Source organism: Eschscholzia californica, unplaced genomic scaffold (assembly GCF_041429995.1).
Source record: "Eschscholzia californica isolate CP2 unplaced genomic scaffold, dmEscCali1.0.p SCAF_4, whole genome shotgun sequence".
In the NCBI taxonomy this organism is placed as follows: domain Eukaryota; kingdom Viridiplantae; phylum Streptophyta; class Magnoliopsida; order Ranunculales; family Papaveraceae; genus Eschscholzia; species Eschscholzia californica.
The window spans coordinates 53,470,192-53,485,163 of record NW_028238461.1 but is presented as its reverse complement, the minus strand read 5'-3'; the positions used below and the strand labels follow the sequence as shown (position 1 = coordinate 53,485,163).

Below are 14,972 nucleotides of genomic sequence, written 5' to 3'. Positions count from 1 at the left end.
AATCCTCCTCTTGTAATGTATTATCGGATTCATCTTCTTCTTCTTTAGCTTCATGTAAAGGGAAAAAAACATATCGAAAAATACTTCTCACTTTAATCCAATCATCTACGAACGATTTTCCTTTATCAATGAGTCTCCATTGCATCTCGTTGAATTTGTCGTAGAATCTTTCGGATAGGTGTTGCTCAACGACAAAAACCTTATCTTCGTCACTAATATCTTGGTTTATGAACAAATCTTCCATCTGTTGAATCCAAAAATCTATATGATATTGACAATCAAACATAGGGATTTTGGAAACGACATTAATTTTATTTTGATCCTTTCGATCAACATAAAGTTGTTGTGCATCTCTCAAAGGATCCCAACCTAAACGTGGAAGATTTTTCCAACATTCAAGATGAGAAGTATCTAAAAAAAAATTATCTGTTTCCAGATTCTTGAAGCTCTGAATACCAGCTGATGTAGATTGTTGCGGAAGCGTAAAACTATTAGAATCCATTAAATAAACTAACAAGAAAACGATAATCAAATAACGATAAACTTAAATAAATATAAAGAAGTTGCAATCAAGGGTTTTTGTAATTCAATTCAATGATTAACAAGACAGATCGGACTTCTCTTATATAGAGATTAGACTTTTCTAGATAGACTCAAATAAAGAAAGAAGATAATTACTAAAGATACTTTCCTTGATTGCTAGGACTCTAAACATGGAAACCTGAAATACTAAACTGGAAACTATGCTAATATAGGATCCTGGCCGTTAGGCCCACTATTAGTCTTGCCGAGAGGCCGACTAGGTGGATGGCCGCCATCAATATGTTTCCCCGGAAACTTTTCAAAATTTTGCATATTCCCTTTAAAATTTCACACCCCGGAAACTATTTAGCTTTCCCCAAAGCGCTGGCCTTATTATTTAGTATTGAGTCTGATTCTCTTTAACTTCCCCATTTTGGACCTTATAATTACCGCCCCCAAACTTTATTCACCAAATCACCCTCCCGGTAGAGTCTAGAATAAGGACACTATTTTCATTGAAATGTTCAAGAGGGTTGTTTCCCCTTAGGCTTACTCCTTTTCACTAGAATAAGGACACTACTTCCATTTAAATATAGTTTTGGTCCTCCTATTCTCCAAGCATTCCTTACTCCTCCCCATATTAGATTCCCGTCGAGTGTGTGAACTCCACGGTGTCCCTACAAAATGAACCTCAATTACCACCACTCCTATCGTTACACTTGTCAGCCCACGACTGATCCACGAGTTTCAAAACAAACTTCACGTTTGCCACGTTTCAGTTATTATCCACATGGACATATGTAAACGTGGCAGTATCTCATACATCAGCATAATTAACGGAGTTGTCGAATCATGACCTGGATTTACACTTGGCAAACTTAGAAGATTTTGGTAACTTGTCTCTCTTTCTCTCTCTCTAGATTTTCTCTCTCTAGATTTTCTCCTCTTTCGGTGGGAGAAGAGAGGAGAAGATAATATTGAGATGTCGTTAGTAAGAAGAGAAAACCCTAATGTTGATATGAAACGATGCTCTAATTCATGTACATCATCTGCTTCAGCTACGATTTCTGATTCCAAATGGGATTCAGATAAGATGGTGAAGAATGAGCTTGATGCGGCTAGAGCTCTTGCTGATTTTGCCGAGTTAGCACTTTTAGAGAGAGAAAACCCTAATGATAGTAGGAAGTGGGGTCATAAAAGGAGGAGATCAAAGAAGCGAGTTAAGAAGGAAGAGACGAGTATAGAAGATCTAGGGAAGAACTTGGAGTGGTCAAAGTTTAAGTCTTGTTCGGATCTTGTTCAGGTTTGTTTTAAACTTTTGTGTCGTCTCTTTGTTTTCTATCTGGTTTAGTTAGAATAGACTAATTTGCATTTATGGGTAGGTTTAATATGAGTTGCTTTCTAGTGTGTAGGTTTTAGTGATGAAATTCAATGTGAATCTAGTGGTAGATTAGTAGGAGTTGGTCTAGTTTTCTTCTATTTGGATCAATTTTAGAAGATTAGAATCTATGGTTTTGGAGTGAATATGTATGAGAGAAGCATTCTTCGTCTTGTCGATCTAATGAGTAATGACTGATATTAGAGGTTGAGTACTAGAAATTAAGGCAGAAGCTTGAATGGGGTAGCAAGATGTCGAATAATTGAGCATTTTCCCTTTTCTTCTACGGTTAGTGTCCAAATTTGGCTTGCTGAAGATACCTTGTTATTTAACAAAGGTATTATCTCAAATTGTTGGGTCGATGTCGAATAAAAGTATGAACTCTATTAAGAATTTAGTGACACTGGCAGCTTCATTATTATGGGGTTTAGAATTCAGATAACCACAGAGTAACCAATGTTATGGTCTTATGGAAGAATATTGATATGAAGATACTTCCAAATATTTGAACATTTGCGTTGTTTTCTCGCCTAGGCCCAATCTTAGTTTTCTATTTGGTATAATTGAGTATTCAAATTATTAATAGAGACTTGTGCAATAGTATCTCAGATATCTTGGAGACTTCAGATGTTAGTCTCTACTACCGGCATTATCAATTGGTATACGAAATGAAACTCAGTCATCTACCCTATAAAATGTAATTTGGCGTCTTTGCTAATGTATAAGTTGAAATCAGCTGAAACACTTCAACTATACACACACACATACGTTTCTAAGGATTTTGAGTTTGTTGTCTGCTTAGTTTTCATACCGATGTACGTTGTATGTTTTCGAATTTTTCTGATTCTTAATAGGAAATGCCCTTTTATGCACGATATAAGTGATACTAAAACTATCTATTTATCAGTATGTTCCAATGAAATGTTAGACAACAGATGCAGGCATTAGGTCTCAGGGCATGTTACATTCATATGCAGGTTGTAGTCGATAATATGTGTGTGTGTGTGTGTGTGTGTATGTATAACAGTTCTGAAACTCGCTTTCTGTTGTCATTGGTACCTTTGTAGTTTCTTCTTTTATGGGGCAATGCAAGTGAGTAAATTATACATACTCTTAGTGTATGCATCAAATTAATTTGATTTATCTTATGACTATATCGTGATTGTACTCTTCAATGGATATTTACTTCGTACTTTTGTTTCTCAGGCCCCATATATTCCTTGGGTTGAATAAATTGTCAAGGGACCGGAGGGTTGTAACTTGAGTGATCAAATATATTATCTTCATTAATAATCTCAAATCATACTTTGTGTACAATATTTATAATTATTTTCTTTATAGCTAGACCGTTCAGTAGAGATCCAACCTTGGGATAAAAAACACCCCAGTACTACATTCAAAACAGTAAAAGCCGAACAAGATTCAGATTTGTCTACCACAGACCATACAGCCCCCAGAACTTGTGCGCCATTGAATGGAGGAAGGTCAAAACAATCGTTATCTGAGGTACAGGAATGCTAAACTTGTTGTACCTACTGGTCTCTCCATGATATATACTGAAACTCCTAGTTTGCAGGCAGAGAAGGAAGCAAGAAGACTACGAAGAGTTTTGGCAAATAGAGAATCAGCTAGGCAGACAATTCGTCGGAGACAGGTAACTAAGTCGATTGTACATTATGCATTGGTCACAATTGTCATAATTTCCTTGCTATACTGTTTAGTTACTCAACAATACTCGTTGGAAGCCTACAGCTAATAACCTTGCCGAAACAATTTACGGTATGGAGGTTGAGAACACATGTATCTGTAAAATATGTGCAAGACAGCTTTCATGACTTTCATCTCTGTCATGACCTTGAGGGTTTCAGGTGGAGCCATATTCATTGAGAAAAATACCACGAGAAAACAACATATATTTTGATAAATTCGTACAACTAGATTACTTAATGTGGGTCTGTGCTCTACAAACTCTCAGGAGCGAATTCGAATTAAGCAAGTTCTTTTACCTAATTTATTTATTTCTGAATTTCTCTTCCCTATAGGCCATGTGTGAAGAATTAACCAAGAAAGCAGCCGATTTAGCGTTGGATAATGAGCGTATGAAGCAGGTATGCGGTTCTACCTTCGAACTTGATGGTTCTTTCGGAGAAGCCTTTTCTTTGCTGTCTTTATTGCCCACCCATGCCCATCCCATTTTATTAGGATATAAAATGTGAAGTGATGTCCAATAACTCATTTTTGAAAGATGTTATAAAACTACATGATATCCATTCCTTTGTAACTAGGTCTGTGATTCTTTTTTTTATATTTATAAATCCCTTCTGAAAACCTTTGTGCATTTTGATGACGAGAAGAAAAAGGAGGAGATAATGAAGGAATATCAGTCATTGAAGGACACAAACAAGCAATTAAAGTCGCAAGTAAGAATCTAGGTTGGAACTTTTTCTTTTGTGATATACCCATATCTGATAGTGGGCTCATGCAGATGGCTAAGACAAAGCGTAGAACAGAGGAAACTCCATTAACCATGCCCAAGGCACACGTCTCTTCAGGAGATTTCCCGCAGCCCGAATGCCAAAGCCATCCTGTCACACCATTCATCTGGTCATCTGTCAAAGAACCTCTGCAGAAGCAACAAATTGCTCTTTCAAGTACCAATGGGCCGAAACCTCCTTTCTATATTTTCCCAGGTCCTTGGTTCTTCCCTCTCCCTGATTATGCGAATCAACTCCTCCGTCATCCTCATGACCCCAGCGATTTGGGGGACAGAAAATATGATAATTTTGATGGTAAACTACATGACACTGTATTGTCTTTGAAACCAATGGGAAATATAGAGATCCACCAATCTTCTTTGTGCAGAGATGTCAAAATTGATCCTTCTTGTTCTACAGAAACAAGTTGTGCCGATAACTTTCCCGAGTCTTCAATCCGGTTACTGAGTAATGTTGGTGGCAATTCCGAGGAGCGGCTTGCTGTTCTATCTTTCCTCAGATCTGTCAAACCTGAGAATACTGTCAAGACTGACATGGAGCTCCATCAAGATTCAAATTCTAGAAAGGATACTGTTTCTACTGAAGGTAGTCATGTTTCAGGTTCCCTCCCACAAACAACAGTCAACACCTATGCAAATAAAACATCGGTAGACGTAGCTGCGGCAGCTGAAGCTAGGAGGAGGAGAAAAGAAGTCACGAAGCTGAAGAGTTACAGAAATCGACAACTAAGGTTTCAATGCTGACATCTAGGCTCATTGTCTACCTTCACGTCTCAACCATAAAACCCCCAATCTTGGGATCTGCACAATTGTCCGACAGTAAACAAGAAGTCCATACTAAAACTTGGCTTATTCATTTGTTCAAGTTCGATACCCTGTACCAATAGGCCTATTTCTTGGAACAGCTGTAGACTATGCTGCAGAACTACCTACTAACGACGAGGGGAGTTCATAAGTCGTCTGAGACTGGCCCAAGAAGAAGAGTACAAGAATACTATCTAGTAACTAAGCAATGTTTCAATTAGTTTGATCTTTACATGGGGTTTTCCCATTTCTTTTGTTGTTGAACTATATTTTCCGTTCTTATACACAGGAAACCTGTAACTAGGAAGAAAGCTCATATGACCAGGTTATTGCTTCCGAGTTCGAGAATAAATGCTAGTCCATCAAATTGCAGAATTTGCTTGTTTTGTTCATCAGAATTGAGTTTTGCTGTATTTGCTGTAAGGTTCCCATATTTTCTGTGGAATTGTTGGTAATTTGTCTAGGATGTGGTCATCAAGTAAAATGGATGATGTTTTGAAGGCGCCTTTATCCATACGATGGAGGTGCTTATCGGTCTGGAACTGGCCTGGTTAGAGAGGGGACCAGGCCAACCTGGGTTTGTTACGGGGCTGGGCCTCGAAGTGAGGTCTGCAATTGAGGCCCGGTAGACAGCCCCACCGTGGGGCTGTTGGGACGGTCCAGTCTGCCCGGCGCGTCTCAACCGTCAGATTTTCAAAAGGAAAATTTGATACGGATCTCTCTACTTGGCGCCTTCAGTAATAATGAGATGCCTATAGAGCTACCCTTGACGGATTTGGTGAGCTTGTAAGTTACAATTCTGTGATCTTAAAGAAAAACAACGATTCGACGCAAAATTAAACACAAATCATTATTTTCTCTATTTTCGAGATGTACATCGCTTTTAAGTTATGAGAAGGGGTAAATGATCTTATATTTGTATAGTACGTCATATTTTTGGCAAAAAAGAGCGGTCAAATTTAGATTCAGGTTGAAAATAAAAAACATACACGACTTTGAAGAAAAAGTAAGTTCAAAGTAAGAACAGAAGATGCTAAACGTATAATTCGTTATTAAATCGTCAGTGGAGTTTATAAAATTATCAAAACTCACACAAAAACATCAAGTTGATGAGGTTGTTGTCTATAGAAGTCTAGATATATCCTTCGGAGTCACATAAGAGATGACTGACAGACTAAGCAAATTACATACGAAGTCTTAGTACTGGCGAAAATGGCCATTTGCTGTCTTCTAGCCTGGATTTGGAACTGAAACCACAAAAACAGGGTGAAGAGGAATTAAAATTAGCTTGATATGCAGTTGCGTTAATCAAAGCGTATCACGTCTGGGGTTTGCCACAATAAGCAACGGTTACTCAAGAACCAAGTTACAATATCCCTATGGCAAATTGATACCCTTGGGAGAACGTTCTGAGCCTAGACTATAGGTGCAAACTCAAGTTTGACGAGTGTCAAGGCCATTTGGGCTGCCTTAACAACTTTATAAGGAACAAAATCCATATCCGTAGATTTAGGTGCGTGTATAAAGAGCCGAGACAATATGAATAACTGTAACAATTTGGGGAGTGACAGCCAAAAAAATGATAATTCTTGCAAGAATTAGGTAACATTTTATCGACTTCACGTCTTGACCATGAATTTCGGTTATTTCGCTCAGAGTGTATGTGCCATGTACATAAGGGTGTGGAACCCTATTTTGAAGACCTTTTTCATTTCTAAGCAAGGGAATAAAGAAGACACTTTGACTGTTTTGACATACAAGGAAATGAGAATTAAACAAACACAGAAATGAAAACAAAGCTAATAGATTAAGAATTAAGAAAGGGTTGACTACTTGACTAGCAACTAGAGGAAAAAAAATCATGTGAAGAGAACGTAATCTGTAGAATAGATAGTTGGATGATCCGGAAACAAAGCTTTTAGGAGTATACCCATGAAAGTAATGACAGTTTAAAGAATAGTATATATAGGGGTGGAAGTTCACAAACTTAATCATCAAAAATCAGTCTAACAAGTTAAAGAAATAAACAAAGGAAAAAAGTTGTGAAGTAGATCGAACCAGTTTGTAGGTAATGGCTCGATCTATGTTGCACCTTGGTGGTGCATCCGTTCTGATTTTGGTGCTGGTTGCGGTCATGGCTGAAGCAGCAACTCCACCAGGAATAGCCAATAACCCAAGTCATGCTACCTGCAAGATTAAAAAGTACAAACATTGTTACAACTTACCTCATGTTTGTCCTAAGTTTTGCCCAGATTCCTGCCATGTTGAGTGTGCCTCTTGTAAGCCCATTTGTGGCCCCGAAAGTCCATCTCCCCCTGATGAAGGTGGGGAAACTGATACTCCGCCGTCTGAGCCTACACCTCCCGTGGTTTACTATCCGCCACCGCCTTCTGTACCAGCTCCTACTCCTCCATCTGAGCCAACTCCTACTCCTCCATCTGAGCCAACTCCTACTCCTCCATCTGAGCCAACTCCTACTCCTCCATCTGAGCCAACTCCCCCTTCTGAACCTACACCTACACCCCCGGTCTCACCAACACCACCTTCAGAACCTACTCCCACCCCACCAGTATCTCCTACTCCAACTTCTGAGCCAACTCCTACTCCTACAAATCCAACTCCACCTTCTACTCCTTCATCCGGTGTTTCACCAAAGAAGGCCAGATGTATGGACCCCAAGTACAGCGATTGCTACTACAAGGAGCATGTTTGTCCTAAATCATGCCCTGGTGGGTGTGAAGTTGACTGCAAAACTTGTAAACCCATATGCAGTAAGTATCCTAATTGATTTAATGTTGCTCAACCTCGTGAATCATACATAGTCATCAAACTACAGTGTCAATTAATCTTACTTACTAAACACTACGTACTAATTGTTAATGTGGTGATATATTGTACGCAGAGTGTGATAAGCCAGGTTCTGTCTGCCAGGATCCACGATTCATTGGTGGGGACGGCATCACTTTCTACTTCCATGGCAAGAAAGATCGTGATTTCTGTCTTCTCTCAGATTCTAGCCTCCACATCAATGCTCACTTCATCGGCAAGAGGAACCAAAATATGAAGAGAGACTTCACTTGGGTCCAAGCCATTGGCATCCTATTCGGTGACCACCAAATCTACGTTGGCGCCCAAAAGACAGCAACGTGGGACAACTCTGTTGACCGTCTAGCCCTTTCCTTTGATGGGCAACCGATCTACTTGGATGAATCAAAACATGCCAAATGGCAATCCGAAGTTGCACCTGGTGTCACTATTACTAGGTCTAGCGTGACCAATGGTGTCACAGTTGAAGTTGAGGGTAACTTCAAGATCACTGCTAATGTTGTACCCATTACCGAGGAAGATTCAAGAGTCCACAACTATGGAATAACACAAGAAGATTGCTTTGCCCATCTTGATCTTGGTTTCAAGTTTTATTCCCTGAGCGATAATGTAAATGGTGTTCTGGGTCAAACTTACGGAAATGAATACGTGAGTGGAGTGAAGATGGGTGTCGCCATGCCCGTCATGGGAGGAGATAAGAAGTTCATCACCTCGAGTGTTTTCTCCAAAGATTGTGCAGTTGCTCGGTTCACCGGTGAATCCTCCACCTCCAGCAATGGAGCTTCTTCAGTGATGGAAGAGTATGCTAGCCTTGCTTGTACAAGTGGAATTGACGGTCGTGGGGTGGTCTGCAAGAAATAGAAATTGTTAGTTGATCACGAAACAATAAGGTTGGTTCGACTTCACTAGCGAAGGTGCTTCCAATAGCTAACTGAATTCAACTACCAAGTCTAATGTCTGAATACAATCTCGTAAATCGTAATTCATGTTTATTTGTGTTATCTTTGTAACGTCTCTTTTAATTGAAATGAAAATTTATCAAGGAATCAGACTGAAGCCATGTTTCACAACTCTTAAGTAAAGATTTTCATAAATAACGACGATAAAACTAATCACAGTTCTCCAAAAATTAGTAACAAACATACATTGAAATGATGTGATTCCTTCCATAAAATAATGGGTGGCTTAGTGATTTTTCAACGATAAGAACTTCAAAACTATTCAAACATCATAAAACCCATTTCAACCATCAAGCATAAAAGTTGATCAAAACCTCTGCAGATAGACATTTTAATTCAAGACTCGGCCTAAATGGTGGTTCTTGTATTGTTCTAGTAACTGAAGAACTGAGTCTAATGTAAGAAAAAAAAAATTTATGCATACACAGTGTAAGTGAAGATTTTCTTCTGTCGAATAACTTGTAAAACATAATTTTTACTCACAATAGTTTATATTTTGTACTACTTTTAGTCTATTTTCTTTACGTTGAAACACAAAGAATTTTAGAGATGCCAATTGTGTAGAACATCAGTAAGATCCTCGAGCCAAGTACTATGTTATTCTGATTTGACTACTCTCTTAAAGTTTATTTTGAGGCGTTCCTAAGCTAAGCTACTAATGAAGACCTTCCGAGTCATAGCAAGACAACTCATCTTGTCCTACAAGTGCCCCAGTGGCGTCCGATAAAAAAGGTTATGTTGGAGCTATCTTATTCAATTTCTATTTCTTATGTCTAATTATTGACATGAATTTGTGCACCTTTAGTGGGGTTTCCTTAGTAGGTGATTTATATAAATGAAACTGACTCAGTTTTGTCATTCTTTGGCCATTCAGCCTTTGCTTCTCCTCAAAATAAAATGTCAGTGTTTAAAAATACTCCCCCCACTAGTTAGGGAAATAGCCGATTGACAACCTTGTTAGCAACACAAAGATTACTTGGTTTGAAGTGCACCTCTATTTTAACACAGATAGAGTTCATTTCCTTCAAAGTTTCAAGTCAACTAGCAATAATTAGAACTTTAATATGCATTTTGGATTAACTGATTAAGTGAAAAAAATATCTAACATCAAACAAAGTGAAACTAATCATGTGAAGAACTCTTATGATCTTATCTATCTTATCCGAAAACTAAGATTTATGGCAAGAAGTAATTAAAATAATTATCTTTTTCCCTTAAAGTAATTTATATAATAAAGTAGCTTTGACTATTTGATAGACAAAGAACATACAAGCATAAACTACAGAGAACGAACAAGAAATATTTAACTTAAAAAACATCGACAAATACATCGAAACCAAAGCTAATCCTAAGATGGAAAAAGGGTTGACTTCAAGATGATGAAACCAACATGCTAGTCTATCAAATTGCAGAATTTGCTTGTTGTGTTCATCAGAATTGATGGTTTTTCTGTATCTAGCTTAGTAAGGTTCCCATATTTTCTGTGGAGTTGCTCGTAATTCGTCTAGGATGTGGTCATCCGTGACCCTATAGAGCTGCCCTTGACGGACAATAAAAAATTCTGTGTTTCTTAGAAGAAATCAACGATTCTGTGACACTAGTTGACACAAAATTAAGTATTTCCACTATTTCTGAGGTTTCGAGATGTAGGTCTCTTCCAAGTTATGAGAAGGGGTAAACACAAAATTGAACACAGATCATTATTTCCACGGTTTTCGAGGTTTCGAGATGCACATTTCTTCCAGGGTAAACAAAACACCAATCATCATTTCCACTATTTTCGAGGTTTCATCTATTTGAAGTTATGAAAAATTGAACACAAATCATTATTTCCACTATTTTCGAGGTTTCATCTATTTGAAGTTATGAAAAATTGAACACAAATCATTATTTCCACTATTTTCGAGGTTTCGAGATGTACATCTCTTCAAGTTTAAACACATCATTATTTCCACTATTTTTGAGATCTCGAGATGCACATCTCTTCGAAGTTATAAGAAGAGGTAAACACAAATCATTAATTCAATTGTTTTCGAGGTTTCGAGAAGGGAAAATGATCTTATTTTGTTGTATTATAAAAAAAAATGTAAAACAATTCAGCCAATTTAGATTACATAAAATAGAAAACAGACACAACTTTAGTTAGAGGAAGAGTTGAGTCCAGAGTACAAAAAACATATAATTTTTTATTTGCAGTATGGTACTCCCAAGCCCCATGTTGGCATTGGGGTTTATACAATTATCTAATCTCACACGAAAACATCAAGTTGACGAGGGTGCAGTCTATAGAAGTCTAAATATATCCTTCCCAATCACATAAGAGATGGCTGACAGACTAAGCAAATTACATATGAAGTCGTAGTACTGGTGAAAGGGGGTACTTGTTATATTTTAGTCTGGATTTGGAGCCGAAACCACAGAAACAGAGTGAAGACTGAAGAGGAATTAAAAATAGCTGGTTCTGCAGTTGCGGATGTTAATTAAAGCGTGTCACGTTTGAGGCGTTTGCCACAATAAGCAATGGTTACTCAAGAACCAAACTACAATATCCTTATGGCAGATAGATGCGCACGAAAAAGAACAATTGTAATGGTCTTCGCCTGAAGAACGTCCTAAGCCTAGGGTACAGGTGCATGCTCAAGTTTGATAACAGTCAAGGCCTTCTTGGTTGGCTCGTGGCGCCTTCGCCAGAACAAAATCTCATACCCGTCACCCCGTGTATGTGTGGATATAAAGAAAAGGACTATCAATAACTGCTACAGTTTGGGGTGTCACAGAAAGCAAAAAAATGATAATTCTTGCAAGAATTAATTAAAATTTGATCAATCCTAAGGCAATCTCTTCACCAGGAGTTTCAATTATTCGGTTAGGGAACTTCCCTCAGAGTGTATGCTCGATGTATATGTGGTGGAATCCTATTTTGGAAATCTTTTCCATTTCTAAGCAAGGGAATAAAGAATACACTTCGACTGTTTTGACATATAAGGAAAAGAAAATAAACAAACACAGAAATGAAAACAAAACTAATAAATTAAGAACTAAGAAAGGGTTGACTTGCAACTAGAGGGGAAAAAAATCATGTGAAGAGAACGTAATTTATAAATTAGACAGCTGGATGATCCGTAAACAAACGTTTAGGAGTATATCCATGAGGTAATGACAATTTAAAGAGTCGTATATAAAGGGGTAGAAGTTCACTAGCTTTATCATCAAAAATCAGTTTAACAAGTTCAAGAAACAGAGCAAATAGTTGTAAAGTAGATCGAACCAGTTTGTAGGTAATGGCTCGATCTATATTGCACCTTGGCGGTGCATCTGTTCTGATTTTGGTACTGGTTGTGGTCATGGCTGAAGCAGCAACTCCACCAGGAATAGCCAATAACCCAAGTCATGCTACCTGTAAGATTAAAAAGTACAAACATTGTTACAATTTACCTCATGTTTGTCCTAAGTTTTGCCCGGATTCCTGCCATGTTGAGTGTGCCTCCTGTAAGCCTATCTGTGGCCCCGAAAGTCCATCTCCCCCTGATGAAGGTGGGGACACTGATACTCCACCTTCCGACCCTACTCCACCTTCTGAGCCGACTCCTCCTGTGGTTTACTATCCACCACCGCCACCACCTTCTGTGCCCGCTCCTACACCTCCAGTTTCTCCAACACCACCTTCTACTCCTTCATCCGGTGTTTCACCAAAGAAAGCCAGATGTATGGACCCCAAGTACAGCGATTGCTACTACAAGGAGCATGTTTGTCCTAAATCATGCCCTGGTGGGTGTGAAGTTGACTGCAAAACTTGTAAACCCATATGCAGTAAGTTTGCTAATTGATTAATTATAGGTCAACCTCATGAATTATACACATTCATCAAATTATGGTATCAATGAATTTTAATTACCAAACCCTATGTACTAATTGTTGATGTGGTGATGTATTGTATGCAGAGTGTGATAAGCCAGGCTCTGTCTGCCAGGATCCACGATTCATCGGAGGTGACGGCATTACTTTCTACTTCCACGGCAAGAAAGATCGTGACTTCTGCCTTCTCTCAGATTCTAGCCTCCACATCAATGCGCACTTCATCGGCAAGAGGAACCAAAATATGAAGAGAGACTTCACTTGGGTCCAAGCCATCGGCATCCTATTCGGTGACCACCAAATCTACGTTGGCGCCCAAAAGACAGCAACATGGGACGATTCTGTTGACCGTCTAGCCCTCTCCTTTGATGGGCAACCCATCTACTTGGATGAATCAAAATATGCCAAATGGCAATCTGAAGTTGCACCAGGTGTCACTATTACTAGGTCTAGTGTTACAAATGGTGTCACAGTTGAAGTTGAAGGTAACTTCAAAATCACTGCTAACGTTGTACCTATTAGCGAGGAAGAATCAAGAGTCCACAACTATGGAATAACACAAGAAGATTGCTTTGCTCATCTTGATCTTGGTTTCAAGTTTCACTCCCTGAGCGATAATGTAAATGGTGTTCTGGGTCAAACTTACGGAAATGAATACGTGAGTGGAGTGAAAATGGGTGTCGCCATGCCCGTCATGGGAGGCGATAAGAAGTTCATCACCTCGAGTCTTTTCTCCAAAGATTGTTCAGTTGCTCGATTCACTGGTGGATCCTCCACCTCTAGCAACGGAGCTTCTTCAGTGATGCAAGAGTATGCTAGCCTTACTTGTACAAGTGGAATTGACGGTCGTGGAGTGGTCTGCAAGAAATAGAAATTGTTACGATGGTTGGATTGACTTCACTAATGAAGTCGCTTCCAATAGCTAACTGAATTCAACTACTAAGTTTAATGTCTGAATAACACATTACAACCTACTAAATCGTAATTTATGTTTATTTCTGTTATCTTTGTAACTTCTATTTTAATTGAAATGAAAATTTGATCAAGAAATCAGACTGTAGGCCATGTTTTACAACTCTTGAGTAAAGATTTTTCATAAATAACAATGATAAAACTAATCATATTTCTCCAAAATTAGTTACAAACGTATATTGAAGTGACCGATAAGATTTCCTTCCATAAAATAATGGTTGGCTTAGTGATTTTTCAATGATAAGAACTTCAAAACTATTCAAACATCATAAAATCCATTCAATCATCAAACTTAAAAGTTCATTAAAACCTCTGTGGATAGCCATTTTAATTCAAGAATCGGCTCAGGGGTGGTTTGCATTGTTTTAGTAATTGAAAAAACGAGTCCAATGTAAAAAAAAAACTTATGCATACACAGTGCAAGAGAAGATTTTCTTCTGTCGAATAACTTGTAAAACGTAATTCTTACTGACAATAGTTTACATTCTGTATCAGTTTGAAGCACAAAGAACTTAACAGATGCCAATTGTGTCGAACATCAGAAAAATTCTCGACTCATGTGTTATTCTGAGACGACTACTCTCTTAAAAGTTTATTTTGAGGCCTTCCTAAGCTAAGCTACTAATGAAGACCTTCCCAGTCATAGGAAGACAACTCATCTTGTCCAATTTCTAATGTCTAATTATTGACATGAATTTATGCACCTTTAGTGGGTTTCCTTAGTAGGCGATTTATATAAACGAAACTGACTCTCAATTTTGTCATTCTTTGGCCTTCTCTTCAAAAAAATGTCAGTGTTTCAAAAATACTTCCCCTACTAGTTAAGGAAATAGCCAATTGGCAACCTTGTTAGCAACACAACGATTACTTGGTTTGAAGTGCACTGTGCACCTCTATTTTAATACAGATGGAGTTCATTTCCTTCAAAGTTTCAAGCCAACTAGCAATACTCAGAACTTTAATATGCATTTTGAGTCAACTGATTAAGTGAACAAAAATCTAACGTTAAACAAAGTAAACTAATCATGTGAAGAACTCTTATTTATCTTATCCAAAAACTAAGATTCATGGCAAAAAGTAATTAAAATAACTATCTTTTTCCCTTTCTAAGTAATTTATATAATAAAATAGCTTTGACTATTTGATAGACAAAGAACATACA

General features: G+C 38.1%; 3 protein-coding genes across 4 annotated transcripts; all 3 read left to right on the top strand.

Annotated features, from left to right (window-relative positions):
• The first annotated feature begins 1,381 nt into the window (after nt 1–1,381).
• Nucleotides 1,382–5,573, top strand: LOC147546139 (uncharacterized). 2 transcript variants are annotated; one of them, XM_086634921.1, is made up of 7 exons: nt 1,382–1,825; nt 3,242–3,406; nt 3,477–3,554; nt 3,943–4,008; nt 4,255–4,320; nt 4,386–4,689; nt 4,795–5,573. In XM_086634921.1, exons 1-7 carry the CDS (start codon nt 1,505–1,507, stop codon nt 5,136–5,138), a joined length of 1,344 nt encoding a protein of 447 aa, XP_086491047.1. In that variant the 5' UTR covers nt 1,382–1,504; the 3' UTR covers nt 5,139–5,573. The 2 variants fall into 2 exon arrangements, with proteins under 2 accessions (XP_086491047.1, XP_086491046.1); XM_086634920.1 differs by having other exon boundaries at nt 4,386–5,573.
• A 1,617-nt stretch (nt 5,574–7,190) lies between these two features.
• Nucleotides 7,191–9,081, top strand: LOC147546138 (uncharacterized). Its single transcript, XM_086634918.1, has 2 exons — nt 7,191–7,969; nt 8,101–9,081. The coding sequence occupies exons 1-2, from the start codon at nt 7,270–7,272 to the stop codon at nt 8,883–8,885; spliced, it is 1,485 nt and encodes a 494-aa protein (XP_086491044.1). The 5' UTR covers nt 7,191–7,269; the 3' UTR covers nt 8,886–9,081.
• A 3,076-nt stretch (nt 9,082–12,157) lies between these two features.
• LOC147546137 (uncharacterized) lies at nt 12,158–13,888 on the top strand. The gene is made up of 2 exons (XM_086634919.1): nt 12,158–12,793; nt 12,925–13,888. Exons 1-2 carry the CDS (start codon nt 12,265–12,267, stop codon nt 13,707–13,709), a joined length of 1,314 nt encoding a protein of 437 aa, XP_086491045.1. The 5' UTR covers nt 12,158–12,264; the 3' UTR covers nt 13,710–13,888.
• The last annotated feature ends 1,084 nt before the right edge of the window (nt 13,889–14,972 follow it).

Bases quoted from the DNA above. Each gene is read 5' to 3' on its own strand.
- LOC147546138 (XM_086634918.1), top strand. From the start codon at position 7,270: ATGGCTCGATCTATGTTGCACCTTGGTGGTGCATCCGTTCTGATTTTG. The intron at 7,970-8,100 runs GTAAGTATCCTA...TATTGTACGCAG, and splicing joins AACTTGTAAACCCATATGCA to AGTGTGATAAGCCAGGTTCT.
- LOC147546137 (XM_086634919.1), top strand. From the start codon at position 12,265: ATGGCTCGATCTATATTGCACCTTGGCGGTGCATCTGTTCTGATTTTG. The intron at 12,794-12,924 runs GTAAGTTTGCTA...TATTGTATGCAG, and splicing joins AACTTGTAAACCCATATGCA to AGTGTGATAAGCCAGGCTCT.
- LOC147546139 (XM_086634920.1), top strand. From the start codon at position 1,505: ATGTCGTTAGTAAGAAGAGAAAACCCTAATGTTGATATGAAACGATGC. The intron at 1,826-3,241 runs GTTTGTTTTAAA...TTTTCTTTATAG, and splicing joins CTTGTTCGGATCTTGTTCAG to CTAGACCGTTCAGTAGAGAT. The intron at 3,555-3,942 runs GTAACTAAGTCG...TCTTCCCTATAG, and splicing joins AGACAATTCGTCGGAGACAG to GCCATGTGTGAAGAATTAAC.